Source organism: Strigops habroptila, chromosome 2, assembly GCF_004027225.2.
Source record: "Strigops habroptila isolate Jane chromosome 2, bStrHab1.2.pri, whole genome shotgun sequence".
NCBI lineage: Eukaryota > Metazoa > Chordata > Aves > Psittaciformes > Psittacidae > Strigops > Strigops habroptila.
The window spans coordinates 99,364,398-99,388,339 of NC_044278.2; the positions used below are offsets into that span (position 1 = coordinate 99,364,398).

The window sequence follows — 23,942 nt, forward strand, 5'->3', positions numbered from 1 at the left end:
TACAATCGAGTACAGCAACCTCATTTAAGTCATGGGAAGTCTATGACAGACATGGTATTCGTGAATCAGTCAAAATAAAGCCATGTAAACTTATTTTTTTTACTCTTTTAAACAAAACAAAAAGCCCAGAAATGATAAATTGAAAGAGAAATGTCTGCTAAGAATATTGCTCAGAAATCAAAAAAAGTGAATTGTTTAAAGATGATCTTCATAGTTTAGTATCTGTGAACATACAGACTATGCTAACAAAATGCATACAGCAACACCAAACCCAAGGAACTCTCCTGCTAAGCTATATTGCGGTAAGAAGGACCAGACAAGGCTCTGGTTGCTGGCCTCTGAGTCCAATAAGCCATGCTTCTGTGCACCTGAAAACAGGACCTCTTACGTGTTGCTTGGGAGCAACTGCACATGCACTTGCCTATCACTCCCCTGTAGTAATACTGCAAGATATGACTCCAAGAAGATTAGTAATTACTGCAGAGTGAGACGAGATAAAGTGAAATAGGCACAAGCACAAAGTATTTCTGTTTGATGGTAAAGATATGGATAGATGAAGGCTGCAGATTATAAGGACAGTAGAAAGGAGATTTGATTTCCTCAAACATGGGACTAGGAACTGAAACAAAAACCTGCTATGCAGAGATATGCATAGAGAAAAGATTTTCTTTTTAGCATCAGATGACCTGTATGATTTATGCATCGACTTAGGAAAGCTCTAAACTAGTGTGAAGGAGAATGATGTACTCAGACAAGCAAAAATGGGAACAAACTCATCTTGAAGGTTGTTTGTTTCTTTGTTGTTTGTCGGGTTTTTTTTTTCTTTTTGTTGTTGTTTTGTTTTTTTTTTTTTTCCCTTGGGGGAAGACAGGGAGGAGAAAATAACAACAGCTGAGGAGACAAGAAAAATGGATCAGTCTATTACATATCTTAGCTGATTACACATGGTAATGGCGGGGGGGAGGGGAGAAATGGGAAATACAGGAACTAAAGTCTCTTAGTATCCAGAAGATAAAACTTTGGCTACATCACAGAAGCTTGCCAAGAGAAATCAGTGTTTGCTTCCGTGAAAAACAAGAAAGAAGTACTTTTTCTTTAGCACATAATAGTTTACTTCCTTTGAAGTTCATAAACAGGCATGAAACATTTATTGGATGTCTGGGTAATGTTAAAAGGAAAAAAAAATGTAGTACTGCACTTTGAGATATAACAGAAAAAAGTCTCTACCACCACCTCTGAAAGAGGATGGAGACATGAGATATCTTAGTTTTTCAAAACAACTCAATGAGAAAAGACCAAAGTCAGTGGTAAAGGGATCATTTATTAAAACAATTGATCTTAAAGAAAAAAGAAGTTACAAAAAGATGTATGTTTTGTGTGCAAATGTATAGGTTGAAAAAGTAGCTGAAGTTAAGGATGGCATTTTAGATTTGATTCTGATTAGTTCAAGGGAATTTCTAAAAATAAATATTATTTTGAATGAAAACAATCACTGAAACAAAGAATTCCTATTTCCAAGGAAAATTGTTAAAGCTACAGAACTACTAAGTTTAAATCCCCCAAACTTAGAAAATTTCAGGAAATTGGTGGGTAAGCCTCTTTTAAAATGAATTTGCCACAATATCTAAAACTGAAATTACATACACAATACCAAACAATTCTGATGTTGAAGGAATAAAAAGTATACTAAAAAACCAATGTGGTTGTAATCACGAGCACTTTAATAAACTCACATAATCAAATAGGAAATGTAACAAGAAAAAAAGAGGAAAAGGACAAGGCAATCCCTGATCATTTCCTTAGCAGTTCTCTGAAAAATTATGAAGGATAAGTGTGATTCCAAGTGACTGGAAGAGAACACTATGTGGTCTTAAAAGGAGAAATATATACTAAATGCATTATAATCTAATGTTTACCTTTGATGTATGCAAGGATACTAGAAGAATTTATCAATCAATCAGCTAATTAATTTGAAACAAGTAACATGGGTTTATTAAGAACAAATAATTTCCTGTACACCTTTGCAATTTTATTGATTTGTTCATTTATCTACGGCATAATCAGAATAGTGATATTTTAACACAACAGTACTTACTGTTCGCATAGACTAGGAGAAATATGCAATAACATGATAAATGAATACATTAATAGTTAAACCCTGGGGTTTTATAGCATGTATCAAAGGTTCACGACCAGATTGGGAATGTTTTTAAGTGGGAGACTATATGGGTTGTTTCCTGAATTCTGCTATATTAAACATTTCATTACCAACTTTGATGAAGAATCAGAGAAAATCCACAAAAAGACCTGACGTAAAAACAAACTAAGAATTGTAAGTATAGTGTGGGAGAATAATAATTCAAAATTACTTTAAAAATTCTAAACTCTAAGATGAATGAGACAGACAACATTCTTAAAACAATTAGAAGCACAGATATAAAGCAGCAAGTGATTGCCAATTAGTAGGAGTAAAAGCCTGCAGAGTAGTTCTAGGAAGTACTGACAGAGCCTACAATCTCATTTTAGGCAGTAAAGATATAGCGTGAAACAGCCTTAAGCAGAGTTGTGCATTGTTGAGGGGTCACCTGCAATCAAGGGCCCAGATTGCAATACCTCTTTCTAAGGAAGATGGAGGCAAATTGCAGGGAATCTACAGCCAGACACCAACATTATACAAGATATGGACAACTGAGCCAGCAAAGGAATACTGAAAAAACTGTTTACTCTGGAAGTCAATAGCCTGACAGGACAGTATGAGCCTCCAAATCCTTTGAGAAAGGCTAGGTTTAAAACAAGGTATAATGAATCTAATTTGTAGCAAAGAAAATGATCCTATAATGCACATGAAAATTCAACATTAAAACTATCAAAGACAAAGAACGAGTTTTCTAAGGCATTTGCAGAATTCCACTCTCCTCCTCTCAAAGAAAGAGGGATGCAAAGCATGTAATAGGGGTGTATCAGACTACGCCTATCTCAGTGCCTGAGGATGATTTAATCTTCAGTTCATTTCCAGACCCTGCTGTGAATATCTCAAATTATTTTACAAACATACATTGGACATAAATGCGTTTTGAATAAAAAAGTACAAGACACAGTAAGATTTTGAGAGGAAGGGAATCAAAATGGCTCCACTGGGTTTTCACTTCTGGTTAAATTTTGCATTTCTGACGTTTCTAACAAAAATGTCTGAGAAGTCCGCCAAAACATTAGAGATATTTCTCCTAGAAAAAAAACCAAAACCAAACATTTTCTACAGCTTTGCATTCATCATCTGTAATCTACTTGAAGTATCACACAAGAAAGAATCTTGGAGTGTAATGGTACTACAACACCTCACTGTAAGTTAAAACCATGATGTTTCTCACTTATTTTATGTCACAAAATAAAGAATAAATCAAAGGATTTTAATTTCTGAGAAAAAAAGCCTCCTTAGAAACATAAAAATTACTTTTTCAGAATCTTCTATCCATGGCTTTTGTTAATTTTTTTCTTTGCTTTCTATTCTTACATATAGAGAAGATGGGAAATCCAGTGCTATATTGCACATGGATTACTAGATAGACATGGGAGAAAAAGTAAGAATTGTGTAAGGGAAGTGTTATCTGCCTAATGAGTTCCTACCTCTACCTAAATTGGACTCAGTCAAAGAAGGAGCACTGATGCTAGGAACACTGTCCAATACCAGCAACTGTTAGTCCAGCCTACTGATACCCACTTCAGAGGCTGTTTTCACTGCAGGATCTAGGAGGAAAACACAAAGAAAGGGAGCTGGATTTTGAAGGCCTACTGAGATGTGGAAAATTCAAAATTGGACTGACTGAAATTGAGATTCCTCTGGAAATACTGAGTTGAAAATTCAAGGAGTCTGAGCATTAGATGGACCCATCATGTCTACTTGTCCTCTCTTTCAATTTCTTTAGATTCACTCACAGCTGAAGACAGGTTACAGGACTAAATGGACTGCTAGTCTTGAACATTACGGTTGTTCTTGAGACTGGCATCTCAGAAGCTGAATGGCTGCTGAACATGATAGCTCTATGGAAAGATTTAAGAAGAAGCAGAAGTCCCTTTTGGTTTGTTAAGGCTGGCCTTTCTCTCAATTTCGGTATATTTTAAAATTCCCTTGTTATTGCTACAGTACAAAAATACATATAGTAAGTTGACTGTATGCAATTTGGATTTGTATTCTGATTGTTGTTCCAGTTAAAGACCCTGCTGACATTTGAAGATCTGTTGTTTCTAAAGCTTAAACAAAAACAGTATTGGCAAATCTTTCCTGTTTGTGTTTGCCATGAAGAAAAAGGGGAAAACCAAATTTTAGGTCGAGAGAACATATTCAAGAGAAGTGAAAAAAACCCAAGAAAAAATAATTCTCTTACTGCAGAAGTAATAATGTGAAAGAAAATGCAGAAGCCTTCCTTCCTTAATTTAAAATACAATGTACTGTACTTCCCAGAGACAAACAAGTCTTTCCACTGAGTTGAACAAGTCCTCCCTGAGTACCATGCATTTCCCAACATCAGAAAATGCTACCTCTTTCCAAAGAAAATATTTTCTTCTAAGGTTTCTTCCAGCTGTGGGAAAAAAATCCATGGTGAACAGCAACATGGTTCAAAACAACTGAATAGCCCTGCACAAATACAGAACTGAATAAATCTCATGTAAGCACACTGTACACTCACCTGTACAGCCCATCTCTGGTTATACAATTTTTGGTAGCTATCTCTATGCTGCAAACAGCATACCACACCTAACTTCCTATTACTAGAAAAGGATACAGAATTCTTCTATCTCTCTTTTTCCATTGTGCTCTTCAAATGCCACAGCACCATTATCAAGGGCTCCTTCAAATAGTTTCTGCCTTCCACCACAGCAGTAAGCAATCAGGGAAGGAGGAAGGAAGAGGGTAAGCAACGGTAAGGGATGTACTATAATGAGTGCAGAGCAGCAGGAGCACCACAAAGTTGAAAGCATAGTAGGAAAGGTAAGAAGGGGATTGAAATAGTAAAATACTACAAAAAAGTTATCAGATTAGGAAACTAGTTCTACATTTATGTTTAAATCCTGCTACAGAAGGATGACTAATACCGGACCTAAAATGTGAATAATGATAATGACACTTTTGCTGATCTCAAGGTATCTCAAGTAGTGCAGTTAAGTAAAAACAACAGAAGACAGAAAAGCATTTTCGCAATGTTTGGTTGCGATGAAATCAGCTCAAACAAAATATTTGGAATTTGTAGTCAAGATAGTTAATGAATGAGCTGAAAAATGTGCAGTTCCATCAGATCTATCTAGAAGGATCTATTCTGCAAATAAAAATAGATTCAGCTAATTCCAGAAACATACAAAAATTCATAGTTCTTACAGAGTATTTAGAAAAATGCAGTACCTTAACAGGCCCTCTAACAACAGGCATGTCAAACACACTTCTGGATCCAGTAGACAGGCTCTTTTCCACTGTTCTAAAGCTGATTTTTTAGTTTATGTCTAGCAGTTAAAATGAGCCAGAAATGAATGAATAGCTAAACCAGATGAAGCTGATCTGCAGTGGGGGACAGGATAGGTTCTATGTCTCTCTGAACTTACTAAGACAGCAGCTAGTATAGAGATGGAGTCAGAGCATGCCAAAGGCTGGCTGTAAGGGAAAGTCCTTCCTACTAAATTCCTGCATTCTGGTCTCCCTTGTAAACTGGAAACATTTGGTTTAGAAGCATTGTCATCCCAGAATCAACTTATTTAACTGCCAAGACCCATAGACTAAGAAAAGGAGAGTTCCCCTCCTTATGCTCTCCCTCCCTGGCCCCCAGCAGATCTCAGCCTCTGCAGAAGCAAGCGCTGTAGTGAGAGGCAAAAATAGCTGTCTGGCAAGAAACTTTTTATTTCCAGCGTGTCTCCCCAGATGAATTTGGCCTTCACCACAGAACAAGACTGACAGCTCTGCCCTCCACCATGAATGATTAATTTGTTATGGGTGTCTAGTTTAACCAAAGATGGATTTGAACAGAAAAAGCCCTTGTATACTTGCTATTTGATAAAGCTGCTTTAATGTAGGTGGAACCTCCTTTATCAAATCACGGAAAGCAAGAGAACCAAGTCTCATTTTTAAATGTCATTTTTCTCATTATGGTAATCCTCCTGTGTATATCAAAACTGTTCATGTGAAAATATCTATGACAAGTATTTCATATTTAGATTTAGAACACAAATGAACTCAGAACTCTCTGTATTGCCCTAGATTGCCTTAAACCTATAGTAACTGTAAGACAGAACTGTTTATGTACAGTATTCTTGAAGTTTTTGAAAAGTTGAGATATCTGATTAAACCAAGCAGCTGAGATAAGAGATGGTAACAGATTATGGCCCAAAACACAGGCATGCATATGGCTGACAAGGAATTTGAACTGTGTGTGCAGACAGGTTTTACAAAACCTTTTTTTTCCCCCCAGAAAGATGTGTAAGGGGAGAGAAGCAGATGGGGAGGAAGAGAAGCACCATATGAAGCTGACAGAAGACTGAAGGAAGCATATGTTGTGACATGAAGACTATAATCCTGAAAAAAGCTAATGGAAAGTGCTGTTTTAAAGCAGCTTTGAACGCTAAGCTATGAAACATCCTGTTTGATTCTTCCTCAGTTCAAGAAAATATGATGTTGCATATTCCCTCTGAATAAGTGGCAATGCATCAAAGAAATATCCAACTCATCAATTTCTCATCTGAAAGGGAAAAACATGCAGAATTCTAGTTTTGGTATAATGCTAAAATTTAAAAAGGGGAAAACAATATGTTTAGGATAAGATATTACGAAGATACCTGTAAGTGTCGAATTGCCAAAATGAGGAAAACAGAATTAGTTTGGTTTAAGGGCACAAACAGGATTTATAACAAACTAACAAGATTTATTTTGAAATCTATTATTCTTTGTCTGAGATATGTAGGAGAAAATAAGATGATTCAATAATTTCCTTTTGCTGTCTAGAAGTTGATGCTCACACCTGCAAGAAATTGAGGGAAGACCTTTAGTTTTGACTTTGACATGAAGGGAAAGTATTTGTGAAGGGGGAAAGATGTTAAAAATTACAAGCAATACAAAATAAAAGGTTCTTTTTCAAACCTGTTATTTATCATTTTTAAGCTGAAGGAGATAAAAGAATAAAAAGGTTTCCAGACCAACTCTAACTGTACTGATTAATGTATGGACAGGGGTAGGTTGTACAATGTTACTACATTTGTGTTTAGTCAACTGGTACAGCATTGCGTATGATTAATTTCTCCTCTAAAAATTAATAGCTAATTAAGGTAATTGAAATGCAAGTCACCTATGATTTTGTTATTTTTAATTCAACTATCTTTATGTTACCATAATCTAACTTAGAATTGAAAGTTTCACATGGTATTTTGCTGACTCACACCATTAAACTTCATTCTTGTTTCTTTAGACATTTTGAGAAGAGTTTATAACATAAGCATGTATCACAGAATCATAGAATCATAGGACAGTTAGGGTTGGAAAGGACCTTACGATCATCTAGTTCCAACCCTCCTGCCATGGGCAGGGACACCTCACACTAAACCACGTCGCCCAAAGCTCTGTCCAACCTGGCCTTGAACACTGCCAGGGATGGAGCATTCACAACTTCCTTGGGCAACCCATTCCAGTGCCTCACCACCCTCACTGTAAAGAATGTATGTTGAAGAACTTAAAACTGTTCTTTATCTTGAGGAGATATTAAAACACACACACACACACACATATCTTGTATGCTACAATTATCAGTAAATCGGTAGCTGCAGATTGTGAACATGATAGAGAATTGAAGCTTTTAAGAATCACAATCATCTCCCCCTCCAGTAGTTTCATACCTACCTTATCCATCTTATCCATTTTGGATGTCAAAAGGCACTGCTATTGTCCAAGTATTTACCATGCATAAGTGGTTGCCCATTTCTCCCCCTGCTCCTTCTGCACCTGTGAACAATCTTCCTAATTCACCATTTCAAAGAATGGTCTCCAGCTCCAGAGGTGGACAGGAGACCACCAGTGTGCCTTCAGAACTGGGAACACTCTTCCCAACAGAAATGGTGGAGTCACTACAGAGGTCTAGCGGTCTGGAGTGTCAACATTTTTATTTATTTATTTATTTAATGTAACTGTATTCCAGTCAGATCTCCTGAGGCAAAGAGAAGCATCAGTTTAGAAAGAGACTGCTAACACTGTAACTGTTTAACAGGAATTAGGAGAGTTGGGGCCTGCTGTATCTCCTGCTGGCCAGGACCCAAGGTATGTAAAATTTGAGCACCCATCTCAATTTCCATCATATAAAAAGTACTGGAAGAACTACTTAATTAACAACAGTTTTTGCCTTCTGTGCCTACGTAGCTTAATGAGACCCTTTGGTACTTTCTGCACTTGAAGCCTTTTAAATCTGCTCACCAAGAACCAGTGACCTTGGTCCTTAACAGTGCTCAGAGGCTCTCCCACTGGGCATCTCCCCCTGCCTGCTGCCATCCCAGGCCTTCCCATTCACAGTCCACTAGTTCTCATGACAGAAGGTACACTTATGTGGTGGATCACACAGCTGCCATGGCACACACGGCAAGACCTGCAGTGCAAGGCCATTTGCTTCCTGATCGGCTCCTGCAAACAGGGAACCCCACTTGGAGACCTCATGCTGTCACCATTCTCCCCTTCTCCAGGTTAAGCAGCAGCCTGCAGCTAAAATACAACCAGGCCAATGGCTGCACCTAACACAGTGAGCACTGAAATAGGAAAGCAGCACTGCAAGTAATTGAGCAGCAGACACACGAGGGAAGTGGCATGACAGGAATAAAATAAGAATTCCTTTTGCTTGATGTAAGAAATTCATAGGTTTGTCACAGGTGTCAACTTGCTTCATGGCCCATCAAAACCTATCATGGACTGAAGAGCAAAAAAAACCTGCAGCAGTGGTCTGTTGCCATTTAGGATGCCATCAACAATCCAGGAGAGGAAAGTTATTTGGCCCAAAGAAAAGATGGTCTCCAGAAAAAGTTAGTGAGCAGGAACTAACTTTAGCCTGCAAAGTGTCTGCAGTCATTCACATACTTGAGCAACATTATTAAAAAATTCTAAGATATTAAGAGGGCTGAAAATTGCACTTATTTTCAAAAGGTTCAAGTCTCCAGATACACAGCTTTAAGCTTCAGCTAGAAATAACATGAGCATCCATTATGGACTAAGGCTGTTTTAAGTTAACAATATCACAATCTTCTACTTGTCATTTTTGTAATTTCCACCAGAACATCTCTGGTGCTAGACAACAGAGTTTCTGCAAGACTGGATTTCCACACTTTCTACCACCTTAAAAAAATGAATACATCTCCATCATCCTTCAGGAAATAGTGATTTCTTTAGCAGATATGAGGATGATGAACATAAAAAAAATCATTTTTTTAAACATTGTATAATTGCAAGAACCAAATAGACAGAATTAAAAAAAGAACAAACCGTATATGTGGTATTTATTAAACCTAATTACTGACATGTCAAATTTATTACTTGGCAACATTTCTAATAGGCTTAAGCCCTACATATATATTCAAGCTAAATACAAACAGACTTTTTGAAAGATGATCTTTATCTAGAGATATTTTTTATTAGTCTGTATTAGTCCACCAGTCTCAGCTAGATTTTTACTGAAAAAGTTTTTCAGAGCTAAAATCTAACTTTCTGTTCTGCCTGACTCAGAGCAGACTTAAGCAGGATTTATGTAGAAAATCAAGCTGTAAGAATTTGGGTATTTGGGAGCAGATCTTCCTTGATTTGTCCTGTTTGAGATATTCTACTCTGAATAAATAATCAAGTATTTGTGGATAGAATGCACAAACAAGAGAGAGACTTGGCAGTCTCTAGTTTTGCAGACAGGGCACTTACACGGCAGACCCAGGTTCAAGACCTTTCTCTGAGTGAAGGAAAGGAGCAATTTCAGCTCAAATCTTCCACATGGGGGTCAGCACCGTAGCCACTGGCTATTTTTGTGATTCAGAAAGCCCAGGGTTTTTTGCTCAGATCAAAACCTCAAACGGTATAATATCACTTACATACAGTAGAAATTATGTTTGGGGTTATTTATTTATTTATTTTTAATAGGCGTACCTGCAGAACTGAGCTGCACTTTGCTTATGTTCAGCTTTGTACACACGAAGTACAGTGTAAATTTTGCTTTAAGCCTACAGAGTTTGACTGTGCATGTCTGGCACTAACTACTGTTTTGTTGTAGTTCACAGTGGATCTTACCAGTTCATTACTTGCATGGAAGAGGTGATAAACAAAAAAAGCATTAGACAGTGACTCAGTGACTTGGTTCTGCTGTTTTTTCCAATACTGACTCAGTCCATAATGCTAGACAAGTAATTTTGATTCTTTCTTTATTTCAGGCTTCCTCTGTTGGCACCTACATAAGAAATCTCTACATGTCTCAATATCTCATTCAGAACACTTCACTCTAACACTGATAGGAGCCTCAAACCCTATTGATATACCAACAGCAAAACTGCATTATAAACAACAAATATGCATCACAACTTATTTAAAATATGCTATTATGTTTGCATTCTCTAAGGAAGTTTGATCTATGAATCTTTAGCAAAGAGGACTTCTCGAGAACCACTTGAAGAAAAGACAGAGAAAATATATTTCAGGAATACTAGCTCATAATACATTCATATTGACTGCTTCTCTTAAACTTTGAAATTAACGTTTAAAACTCAGATATTTTACATTTGCAGCTTACCTATGAGAAACAGCTCCCCAGGCACCATGCTTATTTGTTAGGATGTTGAGTATCTTCTGTTTCAGCTGATTGGCTGTAACATGATCTCGATGCTTAGCAGCACTGATAAGATGATCACACATCTTCTCCTCCTCTCTTCTGTCAGCAGCATACTGAGCACACTGCGACTAGGAATGAAAGTACATCCACTTCACAAAAGACTGACTATTTAGAATTGCCTTAAAATGATGATTCACCAAAACTCTTTAAACATGACAAGAATTCATTAAAATACATTTAAGAGGAATAGGACACACCATTCAATTGAAAGAGTTCTGCTGCTATATATTGTCCATGAAGAAGCACTCAGAACATGTAAAAACTGATATATCAACGGCGAAGACAATAGAATTGCAATTAGAAACATTTAGGTAAATGTCTCTGTGTGTATATGTATGGCCATGGATATGCCTTAAAAACTGGTCTTTATTTGTAAAAGTTTCACGTGTTCTCAGGTATAAAATACAGATATAACACACATAGCATAATATAAGGGAAAAAAATTATGTACAGTGGTTTTGATTTCTAGATGTCAATAAAACTTACTTACAATTAAAAAGCCAGTTGATAATTTTATTATTATGGATGCTGAAGAGAAACTCCTTTAACTATGAAATTACTGACTATATTTTCTATTTCATATCGTGACATGACAAATTTTCATAACATACTACATTTCTAAAAAACGCTAATGGTTAAATGCTCAGCTTTTAAACTGAAAAAGATCTAATGTTCTCATCATGTTTTCTTTAAGAGATAACTACCTCTAAAATAAATGCTGTGGTTATTGACCATGCAAATTTGTTTCTAAAACTATCAAAACTCTACAGCGTATTTTAGTTTAGATAAATCCTTTGTGCATAATAAGCACAACATATTTTTTCCATTTTTTTTCTCAAAATAATCTCAAGTTCAAATCAATTGCTCCTCCTTGTAAGGATCATTTAAAAATGTCTAAACAAAGCAAATGTAGCCATGCAAATAAAAATAATTAAATCCATTATATGTATTGTTTTCTAGGTATAAATTACAAAGGCTAGACAATTCTCAAAACAGTTATTTTTAAAATCACCTTTTAAGAGACATTTTTGAATGCACAGTTACTGTGCACCATTTTAGAACATTTAACCAACACTCAATGCTGTAACACAGTGCTGACTAGAATCCTATTTTCTAATATTCAAAAGAACAATTAAAAATAAGTTAACCTTATGCTAAATTGTAGTTTATTGTTCATATTTCTGCACACTACCTTGTTAGTACAGATCACATTAGCATTCAGTAAGATTACAATAGTGGTCTCTCCACTGTGTTACAGCATTATTTCAAGTAATCTACCTGGAAAAGAAAAATCATTATACTAATTCATAAAGGGTTAATTCATTTTTCAATCTATCCTCTTGTACAGGGAAGCACCAATTAGTACAATGATATGCCTTAGTAATGAGGTTAATATTTCACCAGCTCATTGGACAGTAAAATTAAATTTTCATTTTTCTTCCTGAACAATTACAAAGGTTAACAAAATGAAAGTGAACTGTGAAGCACCCATTCTGGGAGGAATTTCCCTGGCCTTGACTGCAACTGGAGTCACAGGATAAAATTTAGATGCTGGTCCATGGCCTCCCCACTTTACAGGAGACACAGTAACTCGGTGCAGCTTGGGCCAAATAATTTCACCCATCATGATTCAATTAAAATTTAAAAGGTAAAAATAAAGTAGCCACTCACTTCTCTGGCTGAGAGCAGTGATTAACATGTACTAAACCTCAGAATATATACCAATACAGCTTATTAAAACAAAATGACAGATTTACAATTATGCAACAGAAAACTATCAGAAATATCTTTGTCCCTACTACTTTCAAGTAGGATGAATAATAAAATGTTCAGTTATATACCTACCATCATTAAAGACAATATATAAAACATTCTTTCAGACTTTAACCATCACCGTACTTAAATACATCTGAGCTTCATATTTAACACATGGTACGTTTAACAATTTTCTTTTATGACTTGCAGATTTTATCTTACTCATCTAAAATGTGTAGCTGAGATTTTCCATGTGACAAATATAATGGAAGTTTTCATATATGAAAAATATGCAGGTTTCTTTACCAGACAATAAGACTGACTTAAGGCTATTCCTTTAGGGAATTTAGTTAATATTCTAAATCCTATTTGCTAACAGAAGCTGAAAGTTAATTGAATATTCTCATTTTGTCTAGAGTTCTGACAGATCTTATACCTCAATGTATTCTTCAAAGAGCAGATAAGTCAATCTTCTATTGTCATCTTAGGTTACTGCATGATGCTCTGATAAATATCAAATGTTATGTATTGTTGAGGCAATATGAAACTTCTCTCTGACACACATTTAATTGTAAATGTGATTTTATCTAAGTTCAAAATATCCAGTATATGGTTGGTAATAAAGTTGTTGCAATCCTGTATGACAAGTGTCTGTTGTCTGCTCTGACAAAATGAAGTAAAGGTTATGTGTATTCAAAATGACGACAGATATCTCTGTGTCTCACACTTTTCAGACAGGTCAAGGAGCACAAAAACTAGTACATCAAAGTGCACATTTCAGAGAGCTGTTTCAAGGAGATAAAAACCTAATCAAAACTGAGATTACTGGATCCTATTTCTAGCCACCAGGTGCTTGTTGACGTTTTCTGACAGATAAATAAATTGATATAGCTATTTATTATCATCATCAGTACTAAGTCAGTCTATCTTAAAAATAATGTTAGGTCATTTGAGCATTAAAACATGTAGAAATGCATGTTTGTGCATATATACTTACATATACACAAATGTATGCAAGCACAGGCAGGTTTTGAAAGAATAAAAGCTAGTGATGCTGAAAGGTGGTACAGAACGCCATAACAATGCAAAACCATGTTTGATAAAGCCAGGTACAGAATGAAATTTTAACTTTACTCCATCACTTTAGCATGAAAGTTTTTGAACAGGAACAAAATTAATCATGAAGAAATAATTAAAGCTCTGTTAAACTGAGCACATTTTAAAAATCAGGGGGGTTGTATATTTCTATAATTTTCAAGCAGTGTAATTTAAATTGTACACTGCAACACTCATTGATGAAAAAAACAACTGAATGTTGACTCCTTTTGGGAGTAAGAATTATAGACATTGAAGAGTTATGGGAGTCAGCTGCTCTGTTATTTCTTCCAACACTTAAGAGGAATAGATATTTTAACCACAATCTTACTCTCAATAATTAATGATTCCTGACTAGAAAGATATGTAACATCATATTTCAATATATAAATTATAGCAAGTAAATGTTCTAAAGTGCTCCAAAATGCAAAGTATTCTAACAAAATTACCTTAAATACTAATTCTGTTTAAGAAAGCATTTCTATTTCTTATTTTTCATGAAGAAGTGCCTTAAGTGTATTAATTGCTTTTCTTTCTTACTGAATATATACACTGCTGATAAAATAAAAAAAAAAAAAATTACTAATGTGATTTTCATTACTATTCACAATAAATCAGAAAAGTTCTTTGTGAACCTAAGGGTCTGCCATATCAGTTTAGACATTCCGATTAAGGGATTTCTTCAAGCTGTAAATGTTTTCATGAATTTAAGTGAGGAGATGAGAAATTAAACCCATTCCTTGTGTTTGACATTTACCAAAGCTTTTAAAAACTAGTTTTGAAATGCCTTCAATGTAAATTTCTTCCTTGGAAGAAAAAAATCTTTATTGTATGGGGTTACAGTCGAGGCGACAACTGAGTGAAAACAGAGAACCAAAAATGTACCAACTCTCAGGCTTACCTCAAACTCAGCATGCTTGTGGACATCTTCAGCTCTTTGTCGGTTCAAAATAAATTCTGCTTCATTTGCAACACGCACTATATGGTCTTTCATTGCATGACATAATAATCTAAAACAAGAAAAATAAAAAACAACCCTTATATTTGATGTACTTCAATTAACCTATTTCAGGACTTAAAATGGAAGAATTAAAATGAATGAAACTTCTGTAATGCAGTTGCAAATTAATTGACATCAAAAATTTTATTCTACCCAAAATTTACTGCATTTGAGAAAGTACAAACAAATCATGTTATATGGAAAAAGCTTTCTATTTATTATTGAAGGGAAAAGTTCTTTATGGAAGTATTAGATTTTTAACAGCAGGCTCAATATGAATATGAATTCTACATTATCATTAAAAAAATCTAGACATCTGCTTAAACTCTTATTTCAAATTCTTAAAAACCAACAGTTTACTGAAAATTTAAAATTCTATTAAAATTGCAAAATAATATAAATATCTCCTATATGTTTTTCAAACCCTGGAGTGAAAAGTGCATCATGTTTCCAAGTTTTCATGGCATTTCGACTAGTCATATCTTACTTAAAATGAAGGAAAAAATAGATTAAGATCAGACTGAGACTGAGGATGTCAATCAGACACCTTAAATTAAGATTCTTGTAAAGACCACCAAATACCATGTTGGGGCCTCAGCTCAGAGACAAGCAGGTTTGGGTCAAGGTTTCGCAGTGGATAGTCATGCTTTTAATAAGCTTTTTTATTATATTTATATTTATATGAGTGGAATGTCGGAATGGAAGGTTACAGGCTGTTCAGAAAAGACAGGCCAGGCAGACGGGGAGGGGGTGTTGTTATCTATGTCAGTGATAGGCTAGAGAGTATGGAACTCTGTCTGGGGATGGGTGATGAGGTAACAGAGTGTTTGTGGGTCAGGATCAAAGGGAAAACAGCAACAGGGGAAATTACGGTGGGGATCTGTTACAGGCCGCCTGATCAGGAGGACTCTGTGGATGAAGCGCTCTACAGACAGATAGGGGCAGCCTCACGCTCACAGGCCCTGGTCCTCACGGGGGACTTCAACCATCCTGACATCTGTTGGAGGGACGGTACAGCCCGGCACAAGCAATCCAGGAGGTTCCTCGATTGTGTAGAAGACAACTTCCTCTTTCAAGCAATAGAGGAGCCGATGAGGAGAGGTGCCATGCTGGACCTTGTGCTCACCAACAGGGAGGGACTGGTTGGAAATGTGATGCTCCAGGGCAGCCTTGGCTGTAGTGATCACGAGATGGTTGAGTTTGAGATCCTCAGGACAGTGAGAAGAGCGTGCAGCAAGCTCACTGCCCTGGACTTCAAGAAAGCAGACTTTGGCCTCTTCAGGAACCTCCTTAGTAAGGTTTCATGGGATACAGTCCTAGAGGGCAGGGGGGCCCAAGACTGCTGGTCGATATTCAAGGATCACCTGCTACATGCTCAAGAGTGTTGCATCCCGACTAGAAGAAAGTGCAGCAGGAGGGCCAGGAGACCTCCATGGATGGACAAGGAGCTGCTGAGGAAACTTAGAGGGAAAAAAGAAGCTTATAGAAGGTGGAAGCGTGTTGCATCCCGACTAGAAGAAAGTGCAGCAGGAGGGCCAGGAGACCTCCATGGATGGACAAGGAGCTGCTGAGGAAACTTAGAGGGGAAAAAGAAGCTTATAGAAGGTGGAAGCAAGGACAGGCGGCCTGGGAAGAATATAGGAGCATTGCCCGAGAAGCTAGGGACCAGGTTAGGAAACCTAAGGCCCAGCTAGAATTAAGTTTGGCAAGGGATGTAAAAGATAACAGGAAAGGATTCTATAGATACGTATAGAAAATATAGCAAATAAAAGCAAAAAAAATCTACGTATAGATATATAGCAAATAAAAGATAGACTAGGAACAATGTAGGCCCTCTCCAGAAGCTATCAGGAGAACTGGCTACCATGGATTTGGAGAAGGCTGAGGTTCTTCATGGCTTCTTTGCCTCAGTCTTCACCAGCAAATGCTCTGACCACACCACCCAAGTCTTGGAAAGCAAATGCAGGGACTGTGAGAATGAAGACCTTAGGCCCACTGTAGGAGAGGATCAGGTTCGAGACCATCTTAAGAACCTGAACGTGCACAAGTCCATGGGACCTGATGAAATCCATCCACGGGTCCTGAAGGAGCTGGCGAATGAAGTTGCTAAGCCACTGTCCATCATATTTGAAAAATCCTGGCAGTCAGGTGAAGTTCCCGATGACTGGAAGAAGGGTAATATAACCCCCATTTTCAAGAAGGGGAAGGTGGAAGACCCGGGGAACTACAGACCAGTCAGTCTCACCTCTGTGCCTGGCAAAATCTTGGAACAGTTTCTCCTGGAAGACATGCTAAGGCACATGAAAAGCAACGAGGTGGTTGGTGACAGCCAACATGGCTTCACTAAGGGGAAATCCTGCCTGACCAATTTGGTGGCCTTCTATGATGGAGCCACGGAACTGATGGACAGCGGCAGAGCAGTTGACGTCATCTACCTGGACTTGTGCAAAGCGTTCGACACTGTCCCGCACGACATCCTTGTCTCTAAATTGGAGAGACATCAATTTGATAGATGGACCACTCGGTGGATAAAAAACTGGCTCGATGGCCGCACGCAAAGAGTTGTGGTAAATGGCTCGATGTCCAGTTGGAAACCTGTAACGAGTGGTGTCCCTCAGGGATCGGTGTTGGGACCGGTCCTGTTCAACATCTTTGTCGGCAACATGGACAGTGGGATTGAGTGCGCCCTCAGCAAGTTTGCCGACGACACCAAGCTGTGTGGTTCGGTTGATACGCTGGAGGGAAGGGATGCCATCCAGAGGGCCCTTGACACGCTTGTGAGGTGGGCTGATGCCAACCTTATGAAGTTTAACCAAGCCAAGTGTAAGGTCCTACACCTGGGTCGGGGCAATCCCAGACACTGCTACAGGTTGGGCAGAGGAGAGATTCAGAGCAGCCCTGCAGAGAAGGACTTGGGGGTGTTGGTTGACGAGAAGCTTAACATGAGCCGGCAGTGTGCGCTTGCAGCCCAGAAAGCCAACTGTATCCTGGGCTGCATCAAAAGAAGCGTGACCAGCAGGTCGAAGGAGGTGATCCTGCCCCTCTACTCTGCTCTCGTGAGACCTCACTTGGAGTACTGTGTACAGTTCTGGTGTCCTCAACATAAAAAGGACAGGGAGCTGTTGGAGCGAGTCCAGAGGAGGGCCACGAGGATGATAAGAGGGCTGGAGCACCTCCCGTATGAAGACAGGCTGAGAGAGTTGGGGCTGTTCAGCCTGGAGAAGAGAAGGCTGCGTGGAGACCTCATAGCAGCCTTCCAGTATCTGAAGGGGGTCTACAAGGATGCTGGGGAGGGACTCTTCCTTAGGGACTGTAGTGGTAGGACAAGGGGTAATGGGTTCAAACTTAAACAGGGGAAGTTTAGATTAGATAGAAGGAAGAAGTTCTTTACAGTGAGGTTGGTGAAGCACTGGAATAGGTTGCCCAGGGAGGTTGTGGATGCTCCATCCCTGGTGGTGTTCAAGGCCAGGTTGGACAGAGCCTTGAACCACGTGGTTTAGGGCAAGGTGTCCCTGCCCATGGCAGGGGGGTTGGAACTAGATGAGCTTAAGGTCCTTTCCAACCCTTGCGATTCTATGATTCTATGATTCTCTGATTCTATATTTAACCCTTTGCTATTCTTCAAGCAAAAAGGTTTTGGCAAGCTATAATCTGAAAGACTAAATTTTTTCAAAATTTAGCTTTATTTCTCAATCTACCCTGCTGGAAGATATGGTTTAGTATTTTATTACTCTAAAGTGTTCAGATTTTTATTGTTAAGAGGAAAGTGTAGAACTTCTTGGATGAATAAACTATTGAATAAATGCAGCACGGTGCAAATTCAGTATCTTTGAGTCACCTGTGGTCCAGGCAGGATTTCTAGTTCCAAATGGCTGTAGGTGAAATCGATAGGTTTCTCAGACACTCCCTGATGGCAAGAATTTGGTGAGAAAAGATTGAGACTAACTTTGATCCACTGGATTTATTATTTGGGACATCTGGGCATAGCTTTTATATCTCAAAAAACGATCTAAGCTGCCTCTGCGCATGAGCAATGATAAACACATACCATCCTCATCTGAGACATATTTATCTGTAGTAAGAAGTGTTCACATTCTCTGTACCCATTTATGCATCAAAATACCTACAAGAGACTTCAAATGGATTCCCAAAGAATGCTAATTTCCACAAGTTATAAATAAAACTTTTGCCAATACTCAGGGAAAAAATATATACATATAATAATTAAAAAAAAAAAAAGCTGTCAACATTTGCCTCTGGCTTCTTTACAGAAAATGAAAATATTTACAGACATGCAGCAGATGATACAAATCAGCTGGCTGAAACTGCTGGTGACCCCAGCTGTACCTCCAACCCCTCTAATGGACCTTTCTGCTCCAGAGTCTGAGACGTGATGCATTTGGGAACAATTTTGGAGTTGCTGCAGCTTTTGGACAGCACATTAGGCAAATTAAGCCAGATTTCATGTAACCTTGAAATGCCACGTCTTCAGGGTCCAAAGTCAAGAAGATGACAAAGAAGAGGTGACCAGGGAACATGCCTGAGCACAGGGTCCTGACTGCCTACAGCTCTCAAATCATTAGCTTAGCCCCCACTCATTTTTTGTTCACTCCACAACCCAGAAAACGTAAAGGCACGGTCCAAGGCAGTTCACTGAAGACCCATCAATGAGACTGAATCAGCTTAAACTGTCTCCAATGTTACCCAAGAAAGTCTGCAGGTGTTTTCACTCGATACTCCAGCACATCATTCTAGTGGGTAGCCCTTATGTTATTCCAAACCATCTGACCTAAACAGATGAAATAGGAATAATATTTTTAAGTGAAACAGGAACTGTACACGCTTGAGGGAAGACCTGGACTAAGTGCCATGTAAGATGAATTAAGACATTCTGATCTAGTGTCATCTTAGCTTTGAAAGGAAAGGCAGCTACTACAAGGTCAGGGAAGCAATGCCTTACAGAGGTTTTTGCAAAAAGGAACTTGTTTATGTGTTTGCTGTACTTGTTCAAGGAAACTCGTTACTATTTTGAAATATAAAAACACTACTTAACAATAATTTTTTTGTACTGATTTTTATTCCTAAAGGGAGTTATCCTGCATTCTCAAACTATATTTCTACTAAGCAAAAGGTGGTGAAAATGTTATTATTGTTATATCTGGATTAAATCACAGCCAGCTAGCTCTGATTGAATCTCAAATTCATATGTACACAGCACAACTCTACATACTGTCCTAATGGGGTTACACCTGATGAACATGCTTGGCAATGCTGTCATCCTTTGAATACTTACCAATTTATCTAAATCCTTACTAACTCAACCATATGCATGGCACAGGACCAAAAAAAAAAAAAAAAAAAAAAATAAGAAGAGAAAAAGAAAAAAGAAAGAAGAAACCTCAGGCTTTTCTTGCATGAGAAAAAGTGCTTACAACTATCTTTTGGATTCTCATAGAAAAAAACAATAGAAATTGTTCAGAAATGATCCCAAACCAGGAAAAATCTCACACTCAGTAGTATCAAAGGCTAACAATACATCAAAAAAAAAAATCTCCTTCTCCCTTCACACACTGCAAATAAGACAAGGGAACAAGAACTTCTAGGACAGCAAATTCATTCCTTCACTGCAACACCCAGCCATATCATACAAACTCTTTCATAAACTATTTTTATAAAAAAAAAATAAACTGATAAAAAATAAACTATTTTTAGTTTATGAAAGGCATTTTCATGAAATCTAGCTCATGAAATGCATTTTCAGTTTATGAAAATGTGATCGAGTTGCTTGCCTCAGGCACAGCTTTGGAAGGTCCTCTGAAGGTTAAAAACCTCTTACTTTCCAATCCAAACGTATTCTTCAGCAGTCTTTACTGTTTCATTTTATGCAAATGTTGCCTTTAAGTTTACACTATTCTTCTTCCTTCTATTGGCCTTCTGATACTACATCTATTCGTATTTTAATAGCCTAAGTTAATCAGCTCTCTGACTTTCCTTGTGTGGCAAACCAGTTAGTAAAAGAGATTGCCTTTTGGGTTTTTACTAATTTCATACACTGATTTTACCTTTTCTGAAAGTGCATAACTAAAACTGTCAGCAGTATTCTAGACAAGTTCTAGTCACTATTTACATGGTAATATTAATGCTGCCTTATTTCAATGGAAATACCTTCTCTGATGCAATTCTAGAATTGTGTTTTCCTTTTTCTTAGCCCTATAGTCTATGAGTTTGCACAAGAAAATTTCAGTGTCAGATTGGCCTTTTACCTCCTCAGATATTTTTAAAAGATGAACCAACATTCTCTAGCACATATTCTCAAAGAATGCAAACTTCATGTACTGTTATTCTGCAAAATATTTACGCAACATATTACAATGTATAATATTTATATTAATGCAGTTTCGAAACCCACCCAATACATCCTGATTCATATGTCAGTCATCTGCCCGACTATGTTTCCCATCCACAGAGTTTTACAGAGAACTCCCTTTTGGAGAAAAGTCTATCCTCTGCATCTTTCCCAAACCATCATCCTGTACAGAGTGACCAATCCAAGTAAGAAGGAGCTTGAGGCACAAAATGCTAAACAGAGGGAAGATTTGAAATTTGACAGCAGTACCATTTTTATTCTCCTTTGGAAACAAAACATGTTATTTAGTGATATCTCCTTTTCACTGACAACAGAACATTTGTTGTGACTGAATCATAACCACTGCTCTCATTCACCCTTGTAAATCCTCATCCTGCCCTAGCAAGCCCGACTCACTAAAGACCTAGCGGATAGATTGATGTTGAGACAGTGATGAATCAGGCCTTCTGGTCACACTTATCAATCTTTATACAAGTAGTCCCCCCAAAGGCCTAAGGAGTTGTATGAAAAGTGTCACCACAGGCTTGGTGTACTTTTTATACTGTTTTCCACTAATTCATAGCATACCAAAAGAAAACATATATTGACCTAGAATAACATTTGGCTTTATCCTATGTGACCATTTCTTCAATTGCACCACTGAAACTCTTACCAGAATGGAAGCCAAGTGTGCTTTTGTGTCCTTCCCTAGCTGAGCTGATCTCAAGCAGGAGCTAATGACCAGTAAAAATCTTACCCTCATCGAGTGGCAACTCTTACTGCATAAAGTAGTGACTGAACACTGACTTGTTAGCTTATAGCTTCTCTTTACCAAGACAAGCTTGATTTCTATTAACGCCCACAAATTATGAACCACAGTTAAAGCTCCCTTAATAGTAAATAGGTTTGATTTGGATTTAGACTGAATCAAAGAACTGTCAGTAAGGAATCCACGAACAAAGCAGTCTAAAATCACTTGTGACTCAAATCCTGGCACACTTCTAGGGAGAAATTAGCTTTCTGTATAGATAACTGAACTTTCCAGCTGAACATAAGGAATATGGAAGCATGACAGGGCTTAAGTATCTGTAGGAATAGGAGAAAACAGCAGGCTCTCCTGTACCTAAAAAACTAAGTCTCAGACTTCTGACTGAGAGCAGACTAGGCGAAAGTACATATCAGGATATGCTGATTCATAAATACGAGTTATTTTCAAATGTTGCAAATAAGTAGGTAAGAAACTATTTTAAATCCATCAGGTTTGCTTTCCTGAATTCTGTCCTCAGCAAGGTTGCTTTAGAAGTCTAGAGCGCTTACAGGTTAAACTAAATTGTCAAAAAGTATGTGTAATCAACCAGAAGCCCCTGTTTTTCTGAGGGGTCCTGTTTTACTGAGAGAAGCCCCTGTTTTACTGAGGCTTAAAAAGGCTGAGTCATGGAATCCAACATTCCAAGAAGCCATTCAGGTAAATAACCAGAGCCTGGGATAATTTAATTTTTTTGGTTTAGAGTTTTGGAAATCAAGTTGGTGATAGGACTATATCCAAATTGCCTTTTAAACATGTAAAAAGCATAAAATGCAACACATTTAGATGTGGATTGGAATAGACTGTTAGACTGTGACAAACTGTGCTATATGTACACCTATCAGAATTGAAGGATGAAAACTTGTATCTCACTAACCACTCTGAACTGACTTTGCTATCCTGCAGTCAGTTCTTCCTAGTAACAATCTCGCACAGACAGAAAGAGGGCTTGTAGCAGTTATGCTGCTAGATAAAACAACTGTGCTTAAGTTACCCGATCTTTTATTTGAGATAAACTAGCAAAGCAGATCATTCCAAAGCAGCAATTTTCAAAACAGATTACAAAATGAACATTTGTTATAATTTAGCTAAGGTCGTGTTTCCTCTACTCATTCCTGAAGTTCTGCCAACTCACATGTCCAGGGAAACAGATGTTTCTCTGACTTACTTTCATCAGGTGCCCATAGCTTAATTTTTCCAAGAAGCAGCCTGGAAATATGCCACTTTTTCACCAAATACAGTTGTTTTGACAATTATTACTCTTCATGGCATTCATAAGAAATGAAACCTATTGTTGCACTTGGTATCTATAACAGGATTAAGAAACTGGTTTAACTTGAAGAGTTTGAAGTTCTGTAAGATGTGGTACTGCTATAAACACTTTGAAAGTAAACTCCTATAAACTTTAGAAGGTAATGTCTGACACAGGGTTCTGATTTGTAGCAAAAGGATAATGATGAAGAATTTACTAGAGAAAAGTTTGAAATTATAGCATGCAAAGACTGGCTACTGGACTACAATATGAGCACACTGGCAAGATAAACTTCAGGAAGAGTAACTAATGCTTCAGAAATGTCACAGAAGCTATAGCAGACACTGTGAAACTCAGAGTTGACTACAGAGAATCTATTCCACTCCTCAAAAACTTTGTATTTTGCCCAACAATTTTCTAAATCAAGAGGAAACTGCCTGTATTGGGTTAGCATGGCAAGGTTTTGGTAAGAGTGAGGCAACAGGTGTGGCTTCTGTGAGAAGCTGCTAGAAGCTTCCACTATGTCCAGTAGAGCCAATGCCAGCCAGTTCCAAGAGGGACCCACGGCTGGCGACAGCTGAGACCATCAGTGATGGTGGCAGCATCTCTAGGATAACATAGTTAAGAAAAGGAAAAAGTTACTGCACAGGAACAATTGCAGAGAGAAATGAGAATATGTGAGAGAAACAACTTCACAGATCAGAAGGTCAATGAAGAAGGAGAGGAGGAGGTACTCCAGGCACCAGAGCAGAGATTCCCCTAGCAGCCTGTGGTGAAGACCATGGTGAGGCAGGCTATCCCCCTGCAGCCCATGG

At 37.8% G+C, this 23,942-nt stretch overlaps 1 protein-coding gene across 7 annotated transcripts in view; it reads right to left on the bottom strand.

Moving 5' to 3' along the window:
* NBEA (neurobeachin) overlaps positions 1 to 23,942 on the bottom strand; it is a 508,722-nt gene that overhangs the window by 215,940 nt on the left and 268,840 nt on the right. For all 7 annotated transcript variants that reach the window (XM_030475974.1, XM_030475972.1, XM_030475969.1 and 4 more), the window contains 2 exons: positions 14,626 to 14,734; positions 10,776 to 10,942 (listed from right to left, as the gene is read on the bottom strand). In XM_030475974.1, the coding sequence (XP_030331834.1) occupies positions 10,776 to 10,942; positions 14,626 to 14,734 (276 nt within the window). The remainder of the gene's footprint in view (positions 1 to 10,775; positions 10,943 to 14,625; positions 14,735 to 23,942) is intronic.